Below are 20,673 nucleotides of genomic sequence, written 5' to 3'. Positions count from 1 at the left end.
TGTCAGGGAATGAGGCGTGACTACTAATGGGTAAGGGTTTCCTTTTAGGGGAGGAAAATGTCTTGGACCTGTTATAGGTGGTGGGGTTAACAGCATTTGGTGTGAGTGTACCAAATGCCACTGCATTATCCACTTTAAAACAGTTAATGGCTCATCTGTGAATTTTATATCTAAAAAGAAGATGAACTGTCGAACCACTTTTTCAATACTTCGAAGTGCTTATCATCTCACTAATTCTGATTGCCAACCCTGTGAGAATGGATTTACTGCCTCCTATCCCTTCATATTGCTCACAAAACTAAATTCTAAGTTCTTATCTATATAAAGTATGCACCCATCAGATAGTGTTATTTCTCAATTACCAGAGCCGTCAGTGTTAAATCAGTGCAAAGCCACACCCATGGGTTTTTTTCCATGCCCATCTATTTATTGAGCCCCCCAAGCAAGCTCCTGTAATAAAGTGAAATGTTAAAAGGCTCTTCTACTCTACTTTTGTTAGTTCTAAAATTCTACTTGAACTCTACTGTGCCTGTGTAATCACTACTGTCCACACTTCTGGTGAACAAAGACCATGCCAGGTTATCAGGCAGTGGGAATTTATGGTCCAAAATCTAATTTTGGACTTAATACTAATGATATGTACTCTTGAATGGGCACTTGGCTCATTACATTGTATTATTTCCCCTTTAGCAACTGTATTAACTTCATAAAAACCCAATGAAATCATACAGGCCAGCAACATGATTGCATGAAATTATATTTAGGTTGCCATTCCTAAAATATATTTTGCTTGGATAGCAGGGACTGTCATGTTTACTAAACCTATTTTTAAAGAAAGGTCACCTTTATTGGCCATTCTTCTGTCACAGACCTGTGTGTTAATTTGGGCATCCCCACATCATCATGTGACCCTAACCTCAGAAATAATGTAAATATTAGTTCCCAAGAGGAAGCTTGCAAGTTGTTCCTGTCATCTCAGGAAATATAAAGGCATTCCTTTGTGCAACCCAAGTCATTACTCCCCATCATGGAGAATGACAGCCTGGTTCAACCCATTTTTAGGAATAAAATGACTGGCCCTGGCTAGTTTGATTCAGTGATTAGAGCATCAATTCCTGGTCAAGGGCAGTAGCTTAGTTGCAGCTCCCATCAGGGCCCCAGTCAGGGGCATGCAGGAGACAACCAATTGATGTGTCTCTCTCACATCAACGTTTTTCTCTCTCCCTCCAAAAAAAAAAAAAAAAGAATCACCTGGTCACCATGGCTGTGGTTGAGCTTCAACCTATGAACCAGGTCTCGGTTCGATTCTTGGTCAAGGGCACATGCCCAGGTTGTGGGCTCGATCCCCGTAGGGGGCATGTAGGAGACAGCCAATCAATGATTCTCTCTCATCATTGATGTTTCTGTATCTCTTGCCCCATCTCCCTCCCTCTCTGAAATCAATAAAGACTGATGTTATTTCACACAGGGTGGGGGGTATAGAAGAACCTCACTGAAATTGAGATATATTTTATGACAGGTCTTGGATTACTTTTACAAAAACAAAACAAAGCAATTTCATAGTTTTATTATCCTTTTTCAGACTATTAATTTTTTAAAAACATATATTTTATTTTTTACAGAGGAAAGGAGAGGGATAGAGAGTTAGAAACGTCAATGAGAAACATTGATCAGTCGCCTCCTGCACACTCCTCACTGGGTATGTGCGCACAACCAAGGTACATGCCCTTGACCGAAATCGAACCCAGGACCCTTGAGTCCTCAGGCCGATGCCCTATCCACTGAGCCAAACCAGTTGGGGCCAGACTATTAATTTTCAACATCACCAACAATTTTTGCCTCAAGAGGATAAGCTTCAAAGGCCTTGTTGAACCTGTGACTAAGAAATAATGAGCACTAAGTTGAATCTGTGCAGTAAGAAATGAGCAGAAACAATTCAGAGGCACCATTTTCTTGCTTACTGAACAGTTTATTTAGTTCTAATATAGACTTTTTCATAAATATTCATCTCACATCTCTAGTAAGGCTCCTTGAGAGCAGTGCTCATATCTTATTTTTATCATGAATTAGCACCTGGTACACAGTAGATGCTCATCAAATATTTTTATTACCTTGTAAAATAATTTCCCACTGGCCAATGTGTCCTCAAATGTGACAGTTCAAAGTTTACAGGGAAGCAGACCCAGCAATATCATTTCAAAAGGCAGGTCTCTTCCATTCTTTTGGTTATAGGAACATGTAGCCAGTGCTTGCTACACGTGAACACATGCTGCCTTTCCTTTCTGACTCGGGAACCTCCAAAGGAAGAGTATTTAAAATGAAATGTTTACTTCATTTTATTCATTTTTTACAGATAGCATCTTATCTGTGGCAATTTATATTGGTTTTCCATTCATGGGAGGGACATCAAGTTTTCTTTTTAAATATATTTAAGAGGAAGTAACTTGATTTAAGGAAAAAACCCTGAAGTAATGCAGAGGTGGAACACATGAGATCTATTCTGAAGGTCATTCTCCAAGGATTAAAGATTGGGGAAACAATGCCCTAGGCAAAGTGTCCTGTCTTAGGGGCCGCTGGGTGTGCTTCCAGTGGTGCAGTTGTCAGAGTTCAGATGTGACAGGACCAGCATCACATTAACAAGATTCTGCTACATCTTGTGAGAATCATACCCCATTCCGTGAGCTATAAACACAGGTCAAAAACTAAAGCCAAAGCAAATTTTTAAACTTAAAAAAACAAATCTTTATAAAGTAAGATATATCCTAATAATAATGAGCTGCTCCCAGACAAAATAATAATAAAGGAAGGGCATTCTTAACAAGCAAAGTATCAAAATCTCAGCGCCCAACTCTTATTATTCCAACTGCAGTATAGGAAGGTCACAGCTGCTTGGGGGAATGTACTTCTGTAGCTTCCAAACCGAGGCGGAAAGCCACACAGCCCTAAGACAAGCCCATGAGGTACGTTTTTCTGAAGGAAATAGCTGGGTCTCTTCACCAAAATGTTTTCAGCATATTCCAGTAACACACACCCTAGTACTACTTACAAACCAAAGAAGAAAGATCAATGCATCATATAACACATCCCTTGAAACAGGGAAAGGAGGATCACTCGGTGGGAGTAACATCTTTGGACTCTGCGTCAGTTTGTTCCACTTCAGCTTCTGTGGCAGCTGGGGCCGGAACAGTGATGGTTACAGTGCCTTTTGCTTCTGCTTCACCTTCAGCCTCTGCAGCCTTACTTCCAGCCTGGGCCTCCTCACTTCCGGCCTCTGCTTCAGCGCTCCCGTTCCCGGATGCCATTCCACAGTGTGTGTCTGCTTCCAGCGGCTGTGCAGGATGGGGACCACTGGTAGCCTCTGCAGTGTCCGCGGGGCTTTCCCCTTCAGCCAGTGTTTCAATACTTTTTGGAGTGGGCACTCCTTCCCCCTCTACTGCCTTCACTGCTGCTGTAATCACCTCAGCTAACACTTCTTCGGCCACCTCCTCAGCTGTCTCTTCCTTATCATCACCTCCTAAATTGTCAACTCCTTCGATTTCTGGATCAACGGCTTCACTGGTGAAAGGGTCTTCACCCTGGCCAAGAAGAAACAGGTCAGTGGTCTAAAGAACTGTTCAAACGAGTGGAAGCAGAACCAGATTGCTGGGTGGAAGCTCGTATTTTCATGATAAGCAGTCAATAAGAGAAATACTTTATTCATTTATTTATTATTTATTATTTTAGAGAGGGAAGAAAGGAGAGGGAGAGAGACAGAGAAACATCCATGTGAGAGAGCTACACTGATGGGCTGCCTCCCATATGCGCCCCTACCGGAGATCAAACCCGTAACCTAAGCATGTGCCCTAACCAGTAACTGAACCCATTACTTTTCAGTGCATGGAACAATGATCCATTCAACTGAGCCACACTGGACAGGGCAAGAGAAATACTTTAAACTACACCAGGTGTTAACCCTAAAGGATCTCAGAGCCTATTGATTCAGAAAAGACATCTCCGAAAAGCTTCACTAGAACTATTTTGTACTTTTTTCCTTTTGGTTAATCCTCACCTGAGGATATTTTTTCCATTGCTTTCAGAATGGAAGGGAGGAAGGGAGGGAGAGAGGGAAAAAGAGGGAGGGGGGAAGAAGAGAGGAGGAGGGGGAGATGGGGACAGGGGGAAGGCAGGAGAGGGAAAAACATGAACGTGAGAGAGACACATCGACCGGCTGCCTTCCGCAGGCACCCAGATCAGGTGGGGAACAACTCAGGTACACGCCCTTGCCGGGAAATCGAACCCCCACCCTTCGGTACTGAACCATTTAATAACTGAGAGGAGGACAAACAGGTCCGAGCCAGGCCAGGCTACAGCTTAGCTACCAGCCTTAGACGTTAAAGTCATGGGACTGAGCATTTAGGCAACGGGCTTCCCAAGGAGGAACCAGGGGGGCTCTTCCAACTTCTCTCCCAGGCACCCTCTTTGGGACTTCCTGTTACTCGGCTCCTGTCACTATGGCTCAGTGGCTGAGGCACCTCTGGCTCTTCCCTGCGCCTTGACCCTCCATTTTATTCAGTTGGATCTGCCAGCGAAACCTCATTTTAGCTTCTTTCTTGGACAATGAATTACCTACCTTGGATATGTTCCTTTTTAAGCATCTCGCCATCACTTGCTCAGTATTTTATGGATAGTCTAGTTTCTCATGTAGAGAATCAACACTATTGTACAGATTAACCGAGCACAACCACATCCCAGAGTTCCCAAGCAAGCACTGGGTCTCGGGAAATCCAGTTGTGGAACCCCCAAGCCTGATACATTCCAACATCCCTCAGTTCTTCACGAGACTCAGAAATCCTAAGCACTGCACTCGAGGTACAGTTCCACACTCATAGTTCTTTCTCCGTTTCGAAAGCTTTTCCCATCCATTGGGCTCCTAACCTTGAGGTATTTTTCCAGCATCTTCACTATATGTCTGTTGTTCAAAACACTCTTAGCCACATGGAGACTTGTTTTCTTGAACTGTTCAGCAGCCAACTGCAAAGGGAACCACACATAGGTTTTCCAAAATGGCACATATACAGGAGCAAGAGAACACACCAGCCAGGCTACATCAAGTTGTTCACTTATAGATTAGAAGCTTTGTAAACTAGGTAGGGAAAGGAGTAAGCTTTTTCTTTTCAGTTTTGAGTTATATTAACTTCATAATAAGTTCAATAGCAAAACTATGAAAGCTCAAAAACAGCTTGACACACATACAGTAATCACTAGTTTATACAGTGCTTTTGGCTGCTCTTTAATGCAACTGGGAGGTGGGGAGCCCTGGCCGGGTAGCCCAGTTGGTTAGAGCACCATCCTGATATGCCGAGGTTGTGCTGTAAGAAGCAACCAACGAATGCATAAATCAGTAGAACAACAAATCACTACTTCTCTCGCCTTCCCCCACCCCACCTTCCTCTCTCTCTCTAAAATTAAAAAAGCACACAAACAAACAAAAAATGGGGAGATGGGCAGGCAAGTACTGAGAGCTCCATTTCATCACTGGGTAAACTAAGAACAGAGATGTTAACTCGGGGATCAGCAAGCTACAGCCAGAGGGTCAAGTGCAGCCACACCCATTCTTTCACTTACTAGCTGATCTGTGGCTGCTTTTGCCCACCAACACCAGACTTGGACAGAGACCTTATGGCCTGCAAAGCTGAAAATATTTACAATTTGACCCTTTACAGAAAAATTTGCTGACCCGAACTGAATTTTTAGCCTCAGGCCCCATAAGCTAGTAAGAACCAAATGGGTCTCCCAGGCCGCTCTGCTCTGAAAGGCCTTTGGCCTCAGTTTATAGAAAATCTAGTTTTTCAGCAAATGTGGAATTGATTTGTGTGGTTTACAGGGAACACTCTCAAACCAGGAGAATTTCAACTGTGTATTAAATCAATTCTAAGCAACACATTTTCACAGAAACTAGGGGGCATCATACAATTGATGAAGTGGCAGACTTGATGGGATATGGCAAGAACCCCTAAAGATGTTAGCATTCCTCATAAGACTCAGAAGGTTCTGAAACCTCCTCTAGAAGCCCGGGAAGGCTCGTCCCTCAGCCAGCATCAGGAGGGGCTCACCCGGCGATTGTGATTGTGATCCACGGAGTGCAGGTGCCGTTGGAGGAGCTGGTGCTGCGCAGGGATCAGCATGTCGCAAGCCAAGCAGTGAGCAGCCTCGATCTTCTTGAAGAAGTGCTCCTGGCCAATCCCTGTTGATGAAATCCAAGTCATATGGGATCTGGGACAGCATGCATGTAATGCTCCCCACCCCTTCAAGCCCCCAACGAGGCCCACATTTTCTCCCTGCAGCCCTCTCTAGGGATTCCGTGAGGACAGAATCTGAGACAGGCGCCATCAGCCTTCCAGCAGGAGTGCAGGGCCAGAACAACCAGCCTCTATACCAGGACATTATTACTTCCAACTTTTCTTCTCCTTCAGTCCCGGAAGGAAAAAACTGCAGAGCGCTTCATGTCACTGTTAACTTGCCTGCAGAGCTGGGATCTCTATTAGGCCAAACTGGAGGGCCTATTTCCATTGCTAAGTGCCCCTCCCATGGGTCTTCCTGTTCCATCCTCAGCAGCCCTGTGCTGGCTTTGCACTGAATCATGTGCCTTAGTGCCATGCAGAACAGCACGCCCCCTGGGATCACAACTCACCTTTGAAAGGATCTGGTTTTGGTTTTGTGCTTTCCTTCTCCATCAGCTCCTGACGTCGCTTCTCAATCTTCTTATTCCTGTTTACAATGTATTCCTAAAGGGGTTGAGAGACAGCACCAACTGAAACCAGGCGAGGATAGCACATGTGGGTATTTCTCACCTGCAGTAGAGGCAGCTCACCATGAGTGTCTGCCCAGTCCCTACTGGATGACAACCAGGCAGCTCTGCGGGCAGAACTACTGGGAACCACAATGGTTGGAGCTCAGTTATTCCTGACATGGGGACGAGGCCAACTGTCATTCTGGAAATAGAAATCTTTACCAAGTGTAGACCTTATTTCCCTTCCCTTTCCCTGTGAGGGATCTGACACCTGTAGGATCAGTGGGAAGCACTGTGATAAAGGCCAAGTGTGCTTCACCTGAAGGAACTCCACCGTCTTGTCAGGCAGTTTGGTGCTTATAAACCGCAGTGTCTCTTTGTGAAATTTGCTTTCCAGATGCTTCTGGATTTCTTCATCTTCAAAGCTACGAAATTTGCACACGGAACAGGCAAATTGAATCCTGGAGGAGGAAGACACAAAGCAAGAACAGTGATGCAGGGATAACGAGTTCATCTCTGTTTAGAACTGAAATAAAAATGGGAAAGCAGTTTCTGAACCAAGACTTCGGACTTCTCATGGGGAGTCAAGAATAGCAGTTTCCTGCCCAGCTGGTGTGGTTCAGTGGTTAGTGGTTGAGTGTCGACCCATGAACGAGTAGGTCACAGTTTGATTCCCAGTCAGGGGCACACAGGAAGCGGCTGATCAGTGATTCTCTCTCATCACCATTTGTCTCTCTCCCTATCCATTCCTCTCTGAAATCAATCAATAAATTTATATATACATAAAAGAGTTAAAAAAAAAAGATAGCAGCTTCCTATCAAGGATTGGGACTACAATCTTGAAAGTATTCAGGAAAATGATTCATGTAGCAATTTACTACTATACCAGTCTTTTTGGCCCAAAGGACTTAGGTGACTCAATTTTAGGTAGCCGGTTCAATTCCAGGTCAGAGTACATACCTGGGTTTCAGGTTCAATTCCCAGTCAGAGCACGTGCGGAAGGCAACTAATTGATGTTTCTCTCCCTCCTCTCTCTAAGGATGTCATCCTCCAGTGAGGATTAAAAAAAAAACCTGACACGACCTAAGAAAAATTCTCTGACAGGGTTCGACGTAAACGCACGTTATGTCAAATTCATGGATAAAAACTAACGTTTCTTTGTCATGTGATTTCAAAGTCTCACAAATGCAATCATGCTATAAGGTGATGAGAGAGTGGCCTGCAGACCTGCATACCCCCACAGTGGAGTGCTGCTTCCCTTGGCTTTGCCCAAGAGCCTCTGGATCTTTTATGGTAAGAACACAGGCCATGTGGCACTCAGGACTCCTCTGCCAATGCCAGATTCTGCTGACCTCTAGCACCAGGCCTGGATCTCTAGGCAAGTGCCACAAGCTTTTGTAGATACCCTGACAGAGGAGTGAAAAGGAAAAAGTCACCCAGGCTCTATGTGCAGAACTATTAGAAAGAAATATGTTTCCTGGCTGTATCTCCACCTCCTCTGTAATAACTGCTCCAACAATTGATAATTGCTCTAGAACCATCACTAAAGCAGGATTTAAAGATTCTTTTTTAAAAATGTCACCTAAGTTCTCATGTGGCACGTAAATAGATCAAATCTAGCCATCACCTATTTACTCATCTATTTAACGAGGATTTTTTGTTGTTGTTAATTCTCATCTGAGGATATTTTTTCTATTTTTATTTCTAGAGAGAGTCGAAGGGAAGGGAGAGATAGAGACAGAAACATCAATGTGAGAGAGACACATCGATTGGTTGCCTCTCACACATGCCCTGACCGGGCCCAGGATGGAGTCTTGCCCAGAATCGAGCCCAAGACCCTCCAGTCTAAGGGCCGATGTTCTAACCACTGTGCAACATGCTAGGCCTTTACAAGGGTTTTGATGAATTCTTCTAACACCTGAAAGCTCCTACATTTCAGTTCCTGTCTCTGTTACCCCTTTTGGTGAGTATTCTTTGCACAGGAAAACACTGCCCCAGGTGAGCCTTAAGAGCAAGGAGTCCTGCCGAAACCGGTTTGGCTCAGTGGATAGAGCGTCGGCCTGCGGACTGAGAGGTCCCAGGTTCGATTCCTGGGTTGCGGGCATATCCCCAGCAGGAGATGTGCAGGAGGCAGCTGATCGATGTCTCTCTCTCATCAATGTTTCTGACTCTCTATCTCTCTCCCTTCCTCTCTGTGAAAAATCAATAAAATATATTAAAAAAAAAAAAAAAAAGAGCAAGGAGTCCCCCCTCAAGTCATTAAGAGAACCTATGCACAGAGAAGCAGCCATGTGTGGCTAAGACCTTGGCAACCAAGGGCTCCCATGGCCACCAGCGGTTTACTTTTCTCGTCAGGTCAGCAGCCACATAATCACTGAACAGGGAAAGAAGTCCACGGGGTGGTCACACCAACACTCTTTGGGCTTTGCGTTTTTGTGCTTCTTTTTCTATTTAAAGGTTGTAGGGCACGGCTATAGGGTTAAGCCTCGAACAAGTCCCAGCTTAGAGGGCACAGCCCTCTTAGCATAATTAGACTTGACCTTATGACGCTTCCTAGATCCTTCCTGGGAAGCTAATGGGCTGTGGGAGGGCAGCAAGTGCTGCCCAAACAAGTGAAACTCACAACATTGTAACCATGCTGACCACTACCTTGTTTACCTCTGGCTATAAAATAAAGGCTCAGCTTGCCTCTGGATCTCTCTCGGTGGCCTCAGCCAGGCACAGGAGATCCACCTAGACCCAGCTTATTCTCTGTCTGTCATTTCTTCATCCTTTCACCGCCCTCACTCAGGCTTGCGAACCCTTGGCTGAGCTAGCTTGGCACAAAAGGTAACATTGATACATGTATAATTGGTAAATCAAACTCCAGATTTGGAGTCTGGATTGGGACAACGCACCAGATCACCTCCTTAGCAGCTCTGCTTGATGAAGATCAGCTGTTTTGGATGACAGACACAGGCCAGGGAACAAGGAAACTCCCCAGGGGTATGGAAAAGGGTAACAGAACGGCCGGGGGGGCGGGGGGGCGGGGGACACACATGAGGGCCACAGGGACCTCTGGCAAGAATATGATTCCATTCGTGTTTCTCGACTTTTGTCTTCCACCACTCTGACTAGGCCTTCCCACAGACACCTGGTCAGCTCACACCAGGCTCTGCCCGCGTCCTGGGGTAGGAACCGACGAGCTTCGAAGAGCCTTGGCAGTGCCCGGGTCCAGCTGACCTGCCACCTCACCTGTCCACTGCTCGGTCTCGCAACCTGTCTCTTCTCCTTTGCTTTTCCTTCCTCTTCTTCGCTTCATCATCCTCGTCATCCTTCTCTGCAACAGAGAAATCCCTTCAAGACCCTCTGCAGAGCCCACAGAGGAGCTAAGCACCAGGGCCTCGATGGGGCTGCAGCTCGGCCACTGCGCCCTGTGCCCTGCTGCTGCCTCCACACACGGCAGGGTCAGGACACCCTGAGGCACCAGGGACTGTCAAAGGCTCCCACACAAGAGCTTGGATGAGAACCCTGGGGCGTTCCCAGGGGAGACACCTCACACCCCCCATGGCCTAATAAGGCTGGGATGGGCCAGGGACACGGCCCACCCATCCCATTCACACTGAGGCCCACCTCATCTCTGGTCTTCCCTATCCTGCGTTTCCAACATCAGTTAAGAGCGTAGTTCTTCCTAGGTAAAGAGGCAGCAGCTAGAAGCCTCAGAAAATAAAGCTGTTCTACCTCCCCGTCCCACCTCTAGGTGGACCAGGACAACCATCCCGTAGGCCTCCTCTGAACTAGGGCCTCAGCAGGTCTGTCAGTCCTTGCTGGCCCGAACTCTATCTTCCACTCATGAAAACTGTCACTCTAGGGCTTTCCCAGGGCTATATGGGAAGCAATCCTAGAGAGAGAAGTAGGAAGAGACCTATCGGTCCTCCATCCATCTCCTGGGGCCAGCCCAGTGTCCCAGCGTGAGGCCAGGTCAGGTTACCGTGGCTCAGGGCAGGGCCAGACACTGAAAAAGGTTGGATAAGCATCTGAACTGTAACCCCTACCCCTGATGCCAGTCACGAGACTGTCCCACGAAGATGGCGACCGGCGTGCGCTGCTCAGAAGCCTCTCAAAAGGGCGTGTGGGATTTTTGGCAAGAGGTCACTGCCTGAAACTATTACTGCTGTTTAATAGCAAAGTCATCCAGGGTAGGTAGCAGGACCTGCACGCAATAAACATGTCACCTTTGCTTTAGCATTTTCCCCGCTGCACAAGCTGCTCAGTGTTGTGTGGTCCCATGCTACAGACATGATCGCTTCAATAAATAAACAGAGTGAGAAGACCTCAGAGGGTTGGCTAAACCTGAACACATACGGGAAGCAGCAGCTAAGCCAGGGGCCTTCAGAATTGACGGGAGCAGAACCAGCCTGTGATTCTTGGGGAAAACCAGCTACAAGACCCATGGGAATAGGAAAAGTGGCTTTTGGGTAAGCTCAAGGCCACCATGTCCCAGGCTGCTTCTCCATGCCCCCTCCTCAGCCCAAGAGGTTTAATTTGGTTTTGCTTTTGCCACTAAATTTGTAACCTTAAGTCTCTGGTACTGGAAGTGACGAGGCCTGCTGAGCCGTAAGCAATGACTGCCGCTAGCGTATCTGGGTCTGGGTGTACCTGACAGGCCTCCCCCTTTCCCTCAGCCCCTAATCCAGGCAGGTGTCCAAACTCTGTCCCATGCAGCAATATGCTGCAGTTGCCAGCAATCCCACCATTAAGGCTGAGGCAACAGAAGGAACAGTGGAGATAGCGAAGCCCAGGAGAACAGTACAGGGACCTGCATGGGCCAGGGTAAAGGAGAAGACAGCTGGAGGGCATCTTTTCTTTTTCTCTCGCATTTCTGAGATTCCCTTCACGACCCCTCAAGCTGCTGCAGACACCACCCACAGGTGAGCTGCCCCGTCCCTCCATCGCCTGCATTTACAATGGAGCAAAGTCTTGGGGTGAGTGCCATGGCCAAAGCTCGCCCAGTAATCACAGCCCCTCTTCTGCCCTGAGCCATCATCCCCTCCATCCAGGCTCCAGGCTTGCTCAGAAACCCAGCTCTGCTGAGTGTTGGGCAGTGAGTGCAGGACAGCTGGCAGACACAGGAAAGTTCAAAGGGACAATGGGCAATGCCTACCTCTCTGCCTCCCGGAGTCCAAGAACTCGTCCTCCTGAAAAAGCACACACACGAAGTTGGGCAGTGAGGTGGTTTCCATAACTCTCCACACCAGCCTAGCTCCCCCTGCCACTACCTGGTGGTTGCTGTGCCACCAGGAACCTAGTCACAAGGTGTTAGGACCAGGTCCAGGGCTATGGGACAGAGCCCGAGTGTATGCTGTCACTACTGGTTGCCTTCTGGGATTCTGTGATGAGTAATCTGTTTTGCTTTTTCATTAAAGACACTGACCTTTCAGCTTTCTAAAGCTAAAGCATGGCCTCTGGCAATGTACACCTGCACAGCTCTGCACATGGGAATGCCAGGAGCCCATTCATAAATTGTATGTCAAGAAACTCTGATTTGTAGGATGCTACTTCCAGTGCTCTTTATTGAAAATGGGTTTTACCAAGATTCCCAGCCATTTGTTTGTATTTACCAAAGGTTGTAAAAAATTAGGTGTGGATAAAAATGACCAGCTAAGTGAAAATGGAAAGGGAGTCCATTTCTTAGGCATGAAGCCAAAGATTAAATTACCAATCAGCAAGAACACAGTGATTCCTAGACTCAAGACTGAAGCAAAACATGGGACAAGACCCTCAGAAAAGCTGAAAACTCACTGTACCCAACTTCTCCCATCTTCCGCCAACCGGCTTGACCATTAGAAGCATCTGTACAAAGCCTTCATACACACAGATCTAGGGCCCTAGCCTAGAACTGGATCAGAATTTACAGCGAGTGGCAAAGGTTCACTCGCCAGCTCCTCATGCTAAGAGCCGACCTTAAACACCTGTCTACCATGACTGGTTGGAAGCAATGAATGACATGGATGCAGCTCAGCACCAGCGTGAAGCTGCAAGTCTTCAGTACATGTTTGGAAGCCTCAACCTACACAGCCACTGCACTGACCACGTGTGCAGCTGGGCACATTACTGTAACGACACAGAAATGGCTGGGAGGGAGCAGGAGGGCTGGGAATTTTTTTCAGGAAGGCAAGGATTGTTACAGGTGGAACACTCCAGCTGCGAGTCTACCATAGCAGCAGCGCCTGTCTCTGTGAGGAAGAAGGAAGAAACCCTGCACTAGAGACAAAGAAGATTGACCAGTGAAGGTGGACTTACTCCCCTGAATTCTTCATCTCCTGACCGGAAGTCACCAGCTCCATCATCTATCAGACACAAAAGTAATTGGGAAAGTTAGCCCCTCAGCAGTGGCCCGGTTTTCACCCTCCCAAGCTCACTGTCCAGAGTGACGAAGCTTACCCTGACCACAATGGGGACTGTGGGAGTTTGGGTGACACACAGCACCCTTGAGTTCCTGCGTGTCCACTGTACGGACAGGCAGGCAAGGCACTAAGCATGCAGCTAACTCATCTCATACCCCCTGAAAACTCACTGTATCCCACCCCCAGGGCATACCATTTTCGGAAAAATCTCCTTCGCTGTCAGCCCGGGCCTGTTTGGCATCCGGCTCATCATAGATTTGCAACTGCTTCCGTTTCCTGCCCATGCCATCTGGGCCGCAGCGGTCAAACCCTCTCCACCTGGGCTACAGACACAAGCACATCCTGATGTACCACCTCCCCGGGCCATTAAGATACCCCAGGGCCGTGGTTGGCAAACTGCGGCTCTCGATCCACATGCGGCTCTTTGGCCCCTTGAGTGTGGCTCTTCCTAAGCCTTAGGAGTACCCTTAATAAGTTAATAACAATATACCTCCCTATATAGTTTAAGTTTAAAAAATTTGGCTCTCAAAAGAAATTTCAATCGTTGTACTGTTGACCTTTGGCTCTGTTGACTAATGAGTTTGCCGACCACTGCCCCAGGGGAATGAAGAATGAAGAGGGTATAAGATCAGAGAACAAAGATAGACAAGGTCTTTTCAGAAGGCAAAGAAAGACAACATAGCTTAACCCCCCCCCAACCGTTATGCTGAATGTAAAAAGCTACACACAAAAGGACACATTGTATTCATGTGTTACATCCAAAACAGGCAAATCCACGCACAGAAAGGTGCTAGTGGTTGCCAGGGACTGGGGGAGGAAATATGGAGTGACTGCTAACGACAGTTTCTTTCTGGGTTGACAGAAATGTTCAAAAATTAGATGGTGGTGAAGGCTGCACAAGTCTATACATTTTTACTAAAAGTCAAATTATACACATAAAAATGAGTGAATCCCACAATCTCTAAATTTTACCTCAATAAAGCTGTTTAAAAAGAAAAGCAAGACAGGCAGGGTAGAACTTTGCAAGGGCTTACCCGATCCCTCATCCGGGTCTGTGACTGGCCACATCTGTAGGGCACAGAGTTGTCATAACCTCCAGCCCCCTGCATGCCCATCACTCCATAGCTGGGGGCCATGGACTGGGGGGCCATGGACTGGGAGAAGAGGGAAGGTGGGGGCCTGCTGGGAGAGGGGCCTCCCAGGCCCCGTCCACCCACGTAGTTCATTTCTGTCCAGGGAGCAGACAGTGGTTGGGAGGAGGCCGCTGATGTCATGAAGGGGTCAGTGCGCATAAAGGTGCCAGCGTTGCTCCGGTCCTGAAAGCGGCCCTGATCCCGGCCCCGCATGAAGCCATCCAGTGAGCGGGGCTCCCGGGCAGGGTCCCGACAGTCACCGTACTGACTGCCAAAGCCACCATTGCGGTCAGGTCCCAGGTCAAAGTCATAGTTGTAGCTATAGCTGGGACGGTAGGGATTGTGCTCAGGCAGACAAGGCCTGGAGTCGTAGGAGTCAAATGACTGGAAGCGGAAGGAGCTGCAAAGAAAGCACAACCATGACTACATGCTCTGGTTTCGAGCTCTACACCTCCTGCAAAGCTGACCTCCCTACACTCAGAACAAGAAAGCAAAGCAAACCACCCCGCGCCCCTCCTAAACGCCTGGAGGCGAAACAGACCAACACTCCCCTCCAAACACTGATGAATGTGGGCACAAGCCATTGGCCACAAGAACAGGGCGGCTGTTAAGCTCCTGGTGCAAAAATCAGGAGTCTGGCATAGTTTAACCACAGCCATGCCCTAAACCCCGCCACTGAGGAAACCAGCAAGTCCAATTACAATGCCTCTATCCCAACAAAGGCCCGACTCATCTACCCATGCCAGGAGGGACCGGGGAAGAGCATTCCCGGGAGAGCAGGTGCCCACTCCCTCGAAAGCGTGATGTTTGGATGCCCAGGGAAGGGATCAGGTGTGTAATTACCTCTCCCGGTCCTGCATGCCCTCCCCACCGGTGCTGCTCCCACCCCTGCCTCCTTCCTTGGACATCATGTCTAGACGTTGGTTGATCTTGGCAATGAGCGAGTCAGAATTGTCAGTGCATGGCTCTGGGCCATAAGAAGCCATATGTATGGCAGGGCCCCCAGGCCCCAGGCCATCACCAGCCTTGGTGGCTTCCCAGGAGGCTGGGCCGTAGCTGTAGGTTGCTGCTGTGGTGACGCTGGTGTTCTGGGCACCATAATAATTGTAGTTTTCATAACCTGCCGAAGGGAAGAAGAGGCAAGTCAGACCTCAGCCGCCACAAAGCCAGCCCGGGTGGACATGTCTATAGAGGAGTACCCACTGCCATTAGGGAAGAAGGAAGAGGGTCATGGGACCAAGTGCCGCTTGCATCACCCACATTGCGCACCACATTGCCTCTGTATAGCTCATAAAGGCATCAGGAGGAGGGTGGAGGTGAGACCTCAATTCTGAGCAGATTTTCAGTGTCAGATCCTAATAAGACTTGCTTCCCATCCAAAGTCAGAGGTGGCTGAGAGCCCAGAGTGGCAGTTGGGCTATTGACAGATTCACCATAGAGATATTGCTCCCAGAACACAACCACAATCCCCTGCGAGTTCCCAGTGAGGCCCCCTCAGCACCTCAGGCCTAGCATGCAGGCCTTCAGGAGAGATATAAGCACAGTCGGGAAGGGAGATGGGGGACCCTGCATCCCAGCTCCTCTGGATGGCTGACCAGAGACCCTCGTGTCCACCCACTGACCCCCAGAAGGGCCTACCTTGCCAGCTGGCCACACCAGTTCCATATGCACCTTAGAGGAAACAAGAACACACAAGAGCTTTGCTTGCAGAACAAAGGCTCCTAAGACAACCCACACCCTATATTGGACAGTTGTCACCTCACTCCCCTATCCCCGGGCCAGGGCTGCAGGTGCTATGGCAGCACTCTGGGAGGCACCTGTGGTTGCCTACTAAGGCCAGGAACTATGAAACTCACTTCTTCCAGAGCACTCAGCTAAGCATAATCAGGGCTTCCCTCCTAGGCAAGCCCGGTCTCCGCCTCACAGCAAGGGAAAGGACGCTGCAGCCCTCCCCAGAAGCTCATCCAGTGTGGGCCACCAGCCAAGGAGCCAATGGGCACGTCCCCAGGCAGAGCGCTTCTAAAGTGCCAGCACCCACTAGGAGTCAGAGCTCAGGCACTGCCAAAAACATGGAGAGCGCAGTGGAAAATCATGTCCCTAACTCAACTGAGCAAGAGGACATGTGTCTGAGTGACATGGAAGGCCTCTTTCTGGGACACTCGGTGATGGGCAGAGAAGTGACCCTCCCCCCAACAGTAATAGGGGCAAATCCCAGGCTCAGAAAACAAAGGATGCCATCGTCCAAATCCCTGGACGATGCCGCAAAAAAGCTCATCATCAGAGCACATTTTGGTCAAATGCACTTAGTGCCATGATCTGGACTCCAGAGCAGGGGTCAGCCAACAGGCCCCAGGCCAAACCTAGCCCACTGCCAGCTGTTGTATAGCCAACCACACTTTTAAATGGTTGAGAAAGAAAAAACAAAAATCAAAAGAATATTTCGTGATGTGATACACATCATTTATTCACTTGTCAAAACCCATAGAACTATACACTACAGAGTAAATATTAATGTAAGTTACAGATTACAGTTAATAACAGTGTATCAACACTGGTTTGTTAATTGTAATAAATGTATCCTGCTAATGCAAGATGCTAATAGGGATAACTGTGTAGAGGTGAAGGTAAGGCTGAGTGTATGAAACTCGACATACTACCTGCTTAATCTTATAAATCTAAAACTACTAAGAAATAAAGTCCAGCCCAGCTGGCATGGCTCAGTGGTTGAGCATTGACCTATGAACCAAGAGGTCACAGGTTCAATTCCTAGCTGGGCCACATGAAGGCGTGATCCCCAGTAGGGGGCGTGCAGGAGGCAGCCGATCATCGATGTTTTTTTCTCATTGATGTTTCTATCTTTCTCCCTCCTTTCCTCTCTGAAATCAATAAAAATATATTAAGAAATAAAGTCCAGCCCTGACTGGTTTGACTCTGGGTAGAGCGTTGGCCTGCGGACTCAAGGGTTCTGGGTTCAATTCCGGTCAGGGGCATGTACCTTGGTTGCGGGCATACGCCCAGAGGGGGGTGTGCAGAAGGCAGCTGATTGATGTTTCTCATCGATGTTTCTAACTCTCTATAAAAAACTCTCCCTTCCTCTCTGTAAAAGATCAATAAAATATATATATTTTTTAAAAAGAAATAAAATCCATTAATTAAAAAAGTATCTGATAGCCCTGGGAGGTGTGCTCAGTGGTTCGAGCGTCGGCCTGTGCACTGGAGGGTCTCAGGTTCCACCCACGCTCCCTGTCAGGGCACATAACTGATGTTTCTCTTTCTTCACTCTTCCAGTGAGGATTAAAAAAAAAAGTCTCTGATTATACACTCAGCTATTTACTTAGATTAAAATAACAGATTGCTGAAACCGACTACGTTGTGATACATGAAAAGTTATATGGTGCGCGAACGTCAGTGTCCTTCAGTCTGTATTACTGGAACAGACATGTCCATTTGTTTGTAAGTTGTCTATGGTGTCTTCTGTCCTACAGGGATCATGGAGCCTACAAAGCCAAAACATTTACTCTCTGGCCCTTTACAGAAAGGTTTCCTGGTCCCTGGGCTGCACCCCACCCCCTGTGTGCCTCTCCAGGCTACAGGCCACTGTCTCCCGGTGCAGCCTCAGGAACAGCCGTCAGTCTGGTGCCTGGAGTGGGGGTCCCGGGAGCCCATGCCTCCCACAAAGCAGGTTCCACCTACCCTGGGTGTTGGTGGGTCCGGCACTCCATGCCCCATAGCCTGTGAACAGAAGACGTGTGAGTTAGGATCCTGTGTGTCACACCAGCAACAGGTGCGTTGGAGTTGGCTCTTAAGAACCTAAAGGGATCGCCTCAAAGGAGTTCAGTGCCAGCCTTACAAGAGGGCAGCATAACCACAACGCTGCCTCCCTAAAGGTCCCCTCACAGCTGGCCGACTGCATCATCACACTCCACCTGCCAGAGGTCAGAGGTCAGAAGAGGGTGGGGAAGGGGCCTTGAGCCAGCTCTGCCTGTCACTTGCCGAGGAACCTTGGCCTGAGCCTCAACCCACAACTGAGGGTGACACAGGAAGAGCCACCCGCCAACCCATCATTAGGACTCCGTTCCCCTCCTTGGCTCACCAACGAAGCACCCAGAAGTGCCCATCGCCTGGACACAACTGTGCCACTCTAGGTCTCGCTTCCATATGGCTTTGAACCCTCCAGTGCTCCGGGGCACCTTCAAGTCCCAGGGCTTCATCCTGGCCCCAAGAATCAGCCTGTGCTCCCCTCTGGTCGCTCCTGTCCCTCCAGACCCCAATATAGCATCTGCCTGGCCCCTCTTCATCTCCATGAGCCTGCATGAGGCACACAGCTGGCCACAGGCAGCTATTTACACCCGTCAAATGACTTCACCTTTATAAAGCAAGAATGTAACTGATCTCCCTCACCTGAGCAACCCAAACCACTAGCGAACTGCCTACTGTGTGCTGACACCCAACAGGCACTGCGCACACATTAGCCAGCTTCACAGAATGCCGTTCAGAGCCCAGGGAGCTAAGGCTCCGGTTAGGGTATCTGACCCAAAGTCACACTGAAGTTTGCCCCCCGCACGGCACCCTCTCCCCGCACCATGCAGCCTCCATAGCGTGCGGCTCGGACAGCACGTGACCAACTGCAGGGCACTGACTGCTTCCCCCTGGGGCGCATGCTGCTCACAGAACTTCATGACGCCCCCTGAGACTGGTACTGTTTTCCTTGTTGTAAAGGCTTGAGAAGCTAAGTCACTTGCCCAAGACCACGGAGCTGGAAACGGTCAGGGCGCACTGCCAAGGCTCAGTGAGCCCTAGGAAGTAACTCCAGGTGTTAAAGCTACAGGATATCGATTCGGGGAAGCTGCGGCATCTGACTGCGCCTGAGAGGTTTTTAGTACGTAGGAAGGCGGGGCGCCTCTCCAAGCCAAGGGCCTGTATGATCCAGGATTACTGGCGGGAAAATCTGGCAGGAAGGCAAATAACAATGCGACCCAGTCAGGCTGAGGACCCCCGGACACCCGTGCACCTCAGAACCTCTCTGCTTCTGCAATTCCCGCGGCTTGGATCCTGCTCCCGCTGCCCCCTTTCAAGACACTGTCTTCTCTAGCTGCCGCTTCCGAGACCGGGTCACCTGCTTCTGGAACCCCCGATACTTGGATAGGGACCTGCGCCTGGTCCAGCCCAACTGTTCCCAGTGGGCGAACTCGGCTCCAGCACCGAGCAGGGGCTTCCCAGGAGGCTGACCGGGGAGATGAAGGGCAGGTCCCCCTGCGACAGGCCCTGCAACCCACACGGGGAGAGGGCACACGTCCTCTTCCCGCGGCCCTAGCACCTCCGGGCCACCGTAAGAGTCCCTGGAAGGGAGCCACCCATCCGCCACCACCCCGGGCTACAACAGGTTTCCAGCTCTGCCCAAGGAAATACCCAGCATCTGACCCTCAGGTTCCCTCCGGGGCCGGCCCGGGTCAGATCCACGGCTGAACCCGAGGCTGAGCCTCACAGAAGCCTCACCCGGTGCGGCCGCGCTACACCGCGGAGCTGGCAGGGAGGACTCCGACCCCGCGCCTGGCCACGTGCGCCGCGCGGAGGCCCCCACCGAGCCCCGCGGATCCCGGGACAGGCCTGACCGCCAGGGAGAGGACGCCGCACCGCCCGAGCGCCGACTGTGGCTCCGCCCCCCGGCGCCGCCATTTTGTGGCGTCTTCCGGAGGGGAAGTCGGCGGGCCGGCGAGCACGGGCGCGGTGAGCAAGGCGGTTCGACCCGCCGAAGCTAAGGGTTAGAAACCGACCCGACGGCCCAAGGCGCCCCCTGAAGCCCATCCCAGCGTCAGGACGCCGCGCTCCGCCCGCCTCCCGTGGCACCGCCATCCAATCCGACGTAATGCCGCGGGAGCGACGGCACCGCAGTCCAATGAGCGGCGGGCGCGCGCCCAGTCCGCCTCGCCGCACGACCGCGCTGCGGGAACCGACCTCAGGCGTGGTCCCTGGCCCTGCGGCCCTCCGAGCGGCCGCTGCCCAGAAAAGCGCCTACCCTCCCTACGCTGCACCCGCTGCCGTACGAACCTCCGTAGCCCTGCTCCATGTCTTCGGCTCGGCCCGCCAGCAGCCCCTTTTTCTAGGCTGCCACGGACGCATGCGCTCGACGTACCTCCCGTCGCCCGCTACTGGAAGACCGGGCACACGCGTAATTCCTTCCGCGCAACACCATTGCCGGACTTCCCCGGTGAGCCCGCCTCCATCTCCCCAGCTGGCTCTGCGGTTGGTCGGCATCGGCGCGCAGCATCTTGGGAGTTTTGGTCGGGCCTCGGGGCCTCACCGCGCCCCTCCTGGTCCCCGCCCCTCCAGGTCTCGCCCGCAAGCACCGCCCCCCTCCTCCCGCCACGAGGTCCCACCTCCCACC

At 50.0% G+C, this 20,673-nt stretch overlaps 1 protein-coding gene across 1 annotated transcript; it reads right to left on the bottom strand.

Moving 5' to 3' along the window:
• Positions 1-1,512: 1,512 nt before the first annotated feature.
• AKAP8 (A-kinase anchoring protein 8) lies at positions 1,513-20,541 on the bottom strand. The gene is made up of 14 exons (XM_081091395.1): positions 20,337-20,541; positions 17,982-18,020; positions 15,927-15,959; positions 15,132-15,408; positions 14,190-14,688; positions 13,349-13,478; positions 13,052-13,098; positions 11,913-11,946; positions 10,004-10,088; positions 7,089-7,230; positions 6,671-6,764; positions 6,093-6,223; positions 4,915-5,010; positions 1,513-3,575 (listed from the first exon to the last, which is right to left on the bottom strand). The coding sequence occupies exons 1-14, from the start codon at positions 20,353-20,355 to the stop codon at positions 3,108-3,110; spliced, it is 2,094 nt and encodes a 697-aa protein (XP_080947521.1). The 5' UTR covers positions 20,356-20,541; the 3' UTR covers positions 1,513-3,107.
• Positions 20,542-20,673: the final 132 nt, after the last annotated feature.

This window comes from Myotis nattereri (assembly GCF_964212035.1).
Source record: "Myotis nattereri genome assembly, chromosome: 5".
Lineage (NCBI taxonomy): Eukaryota > Metazoa > Chordata > Mammalia > Chiroptera > Vespertilionidae > Myotis > Myotis nattereri.
Note: the sequence above shows the minus strand (reverse complement) of the source record. Positions and strands in the feature narration are given on the sequence as shown.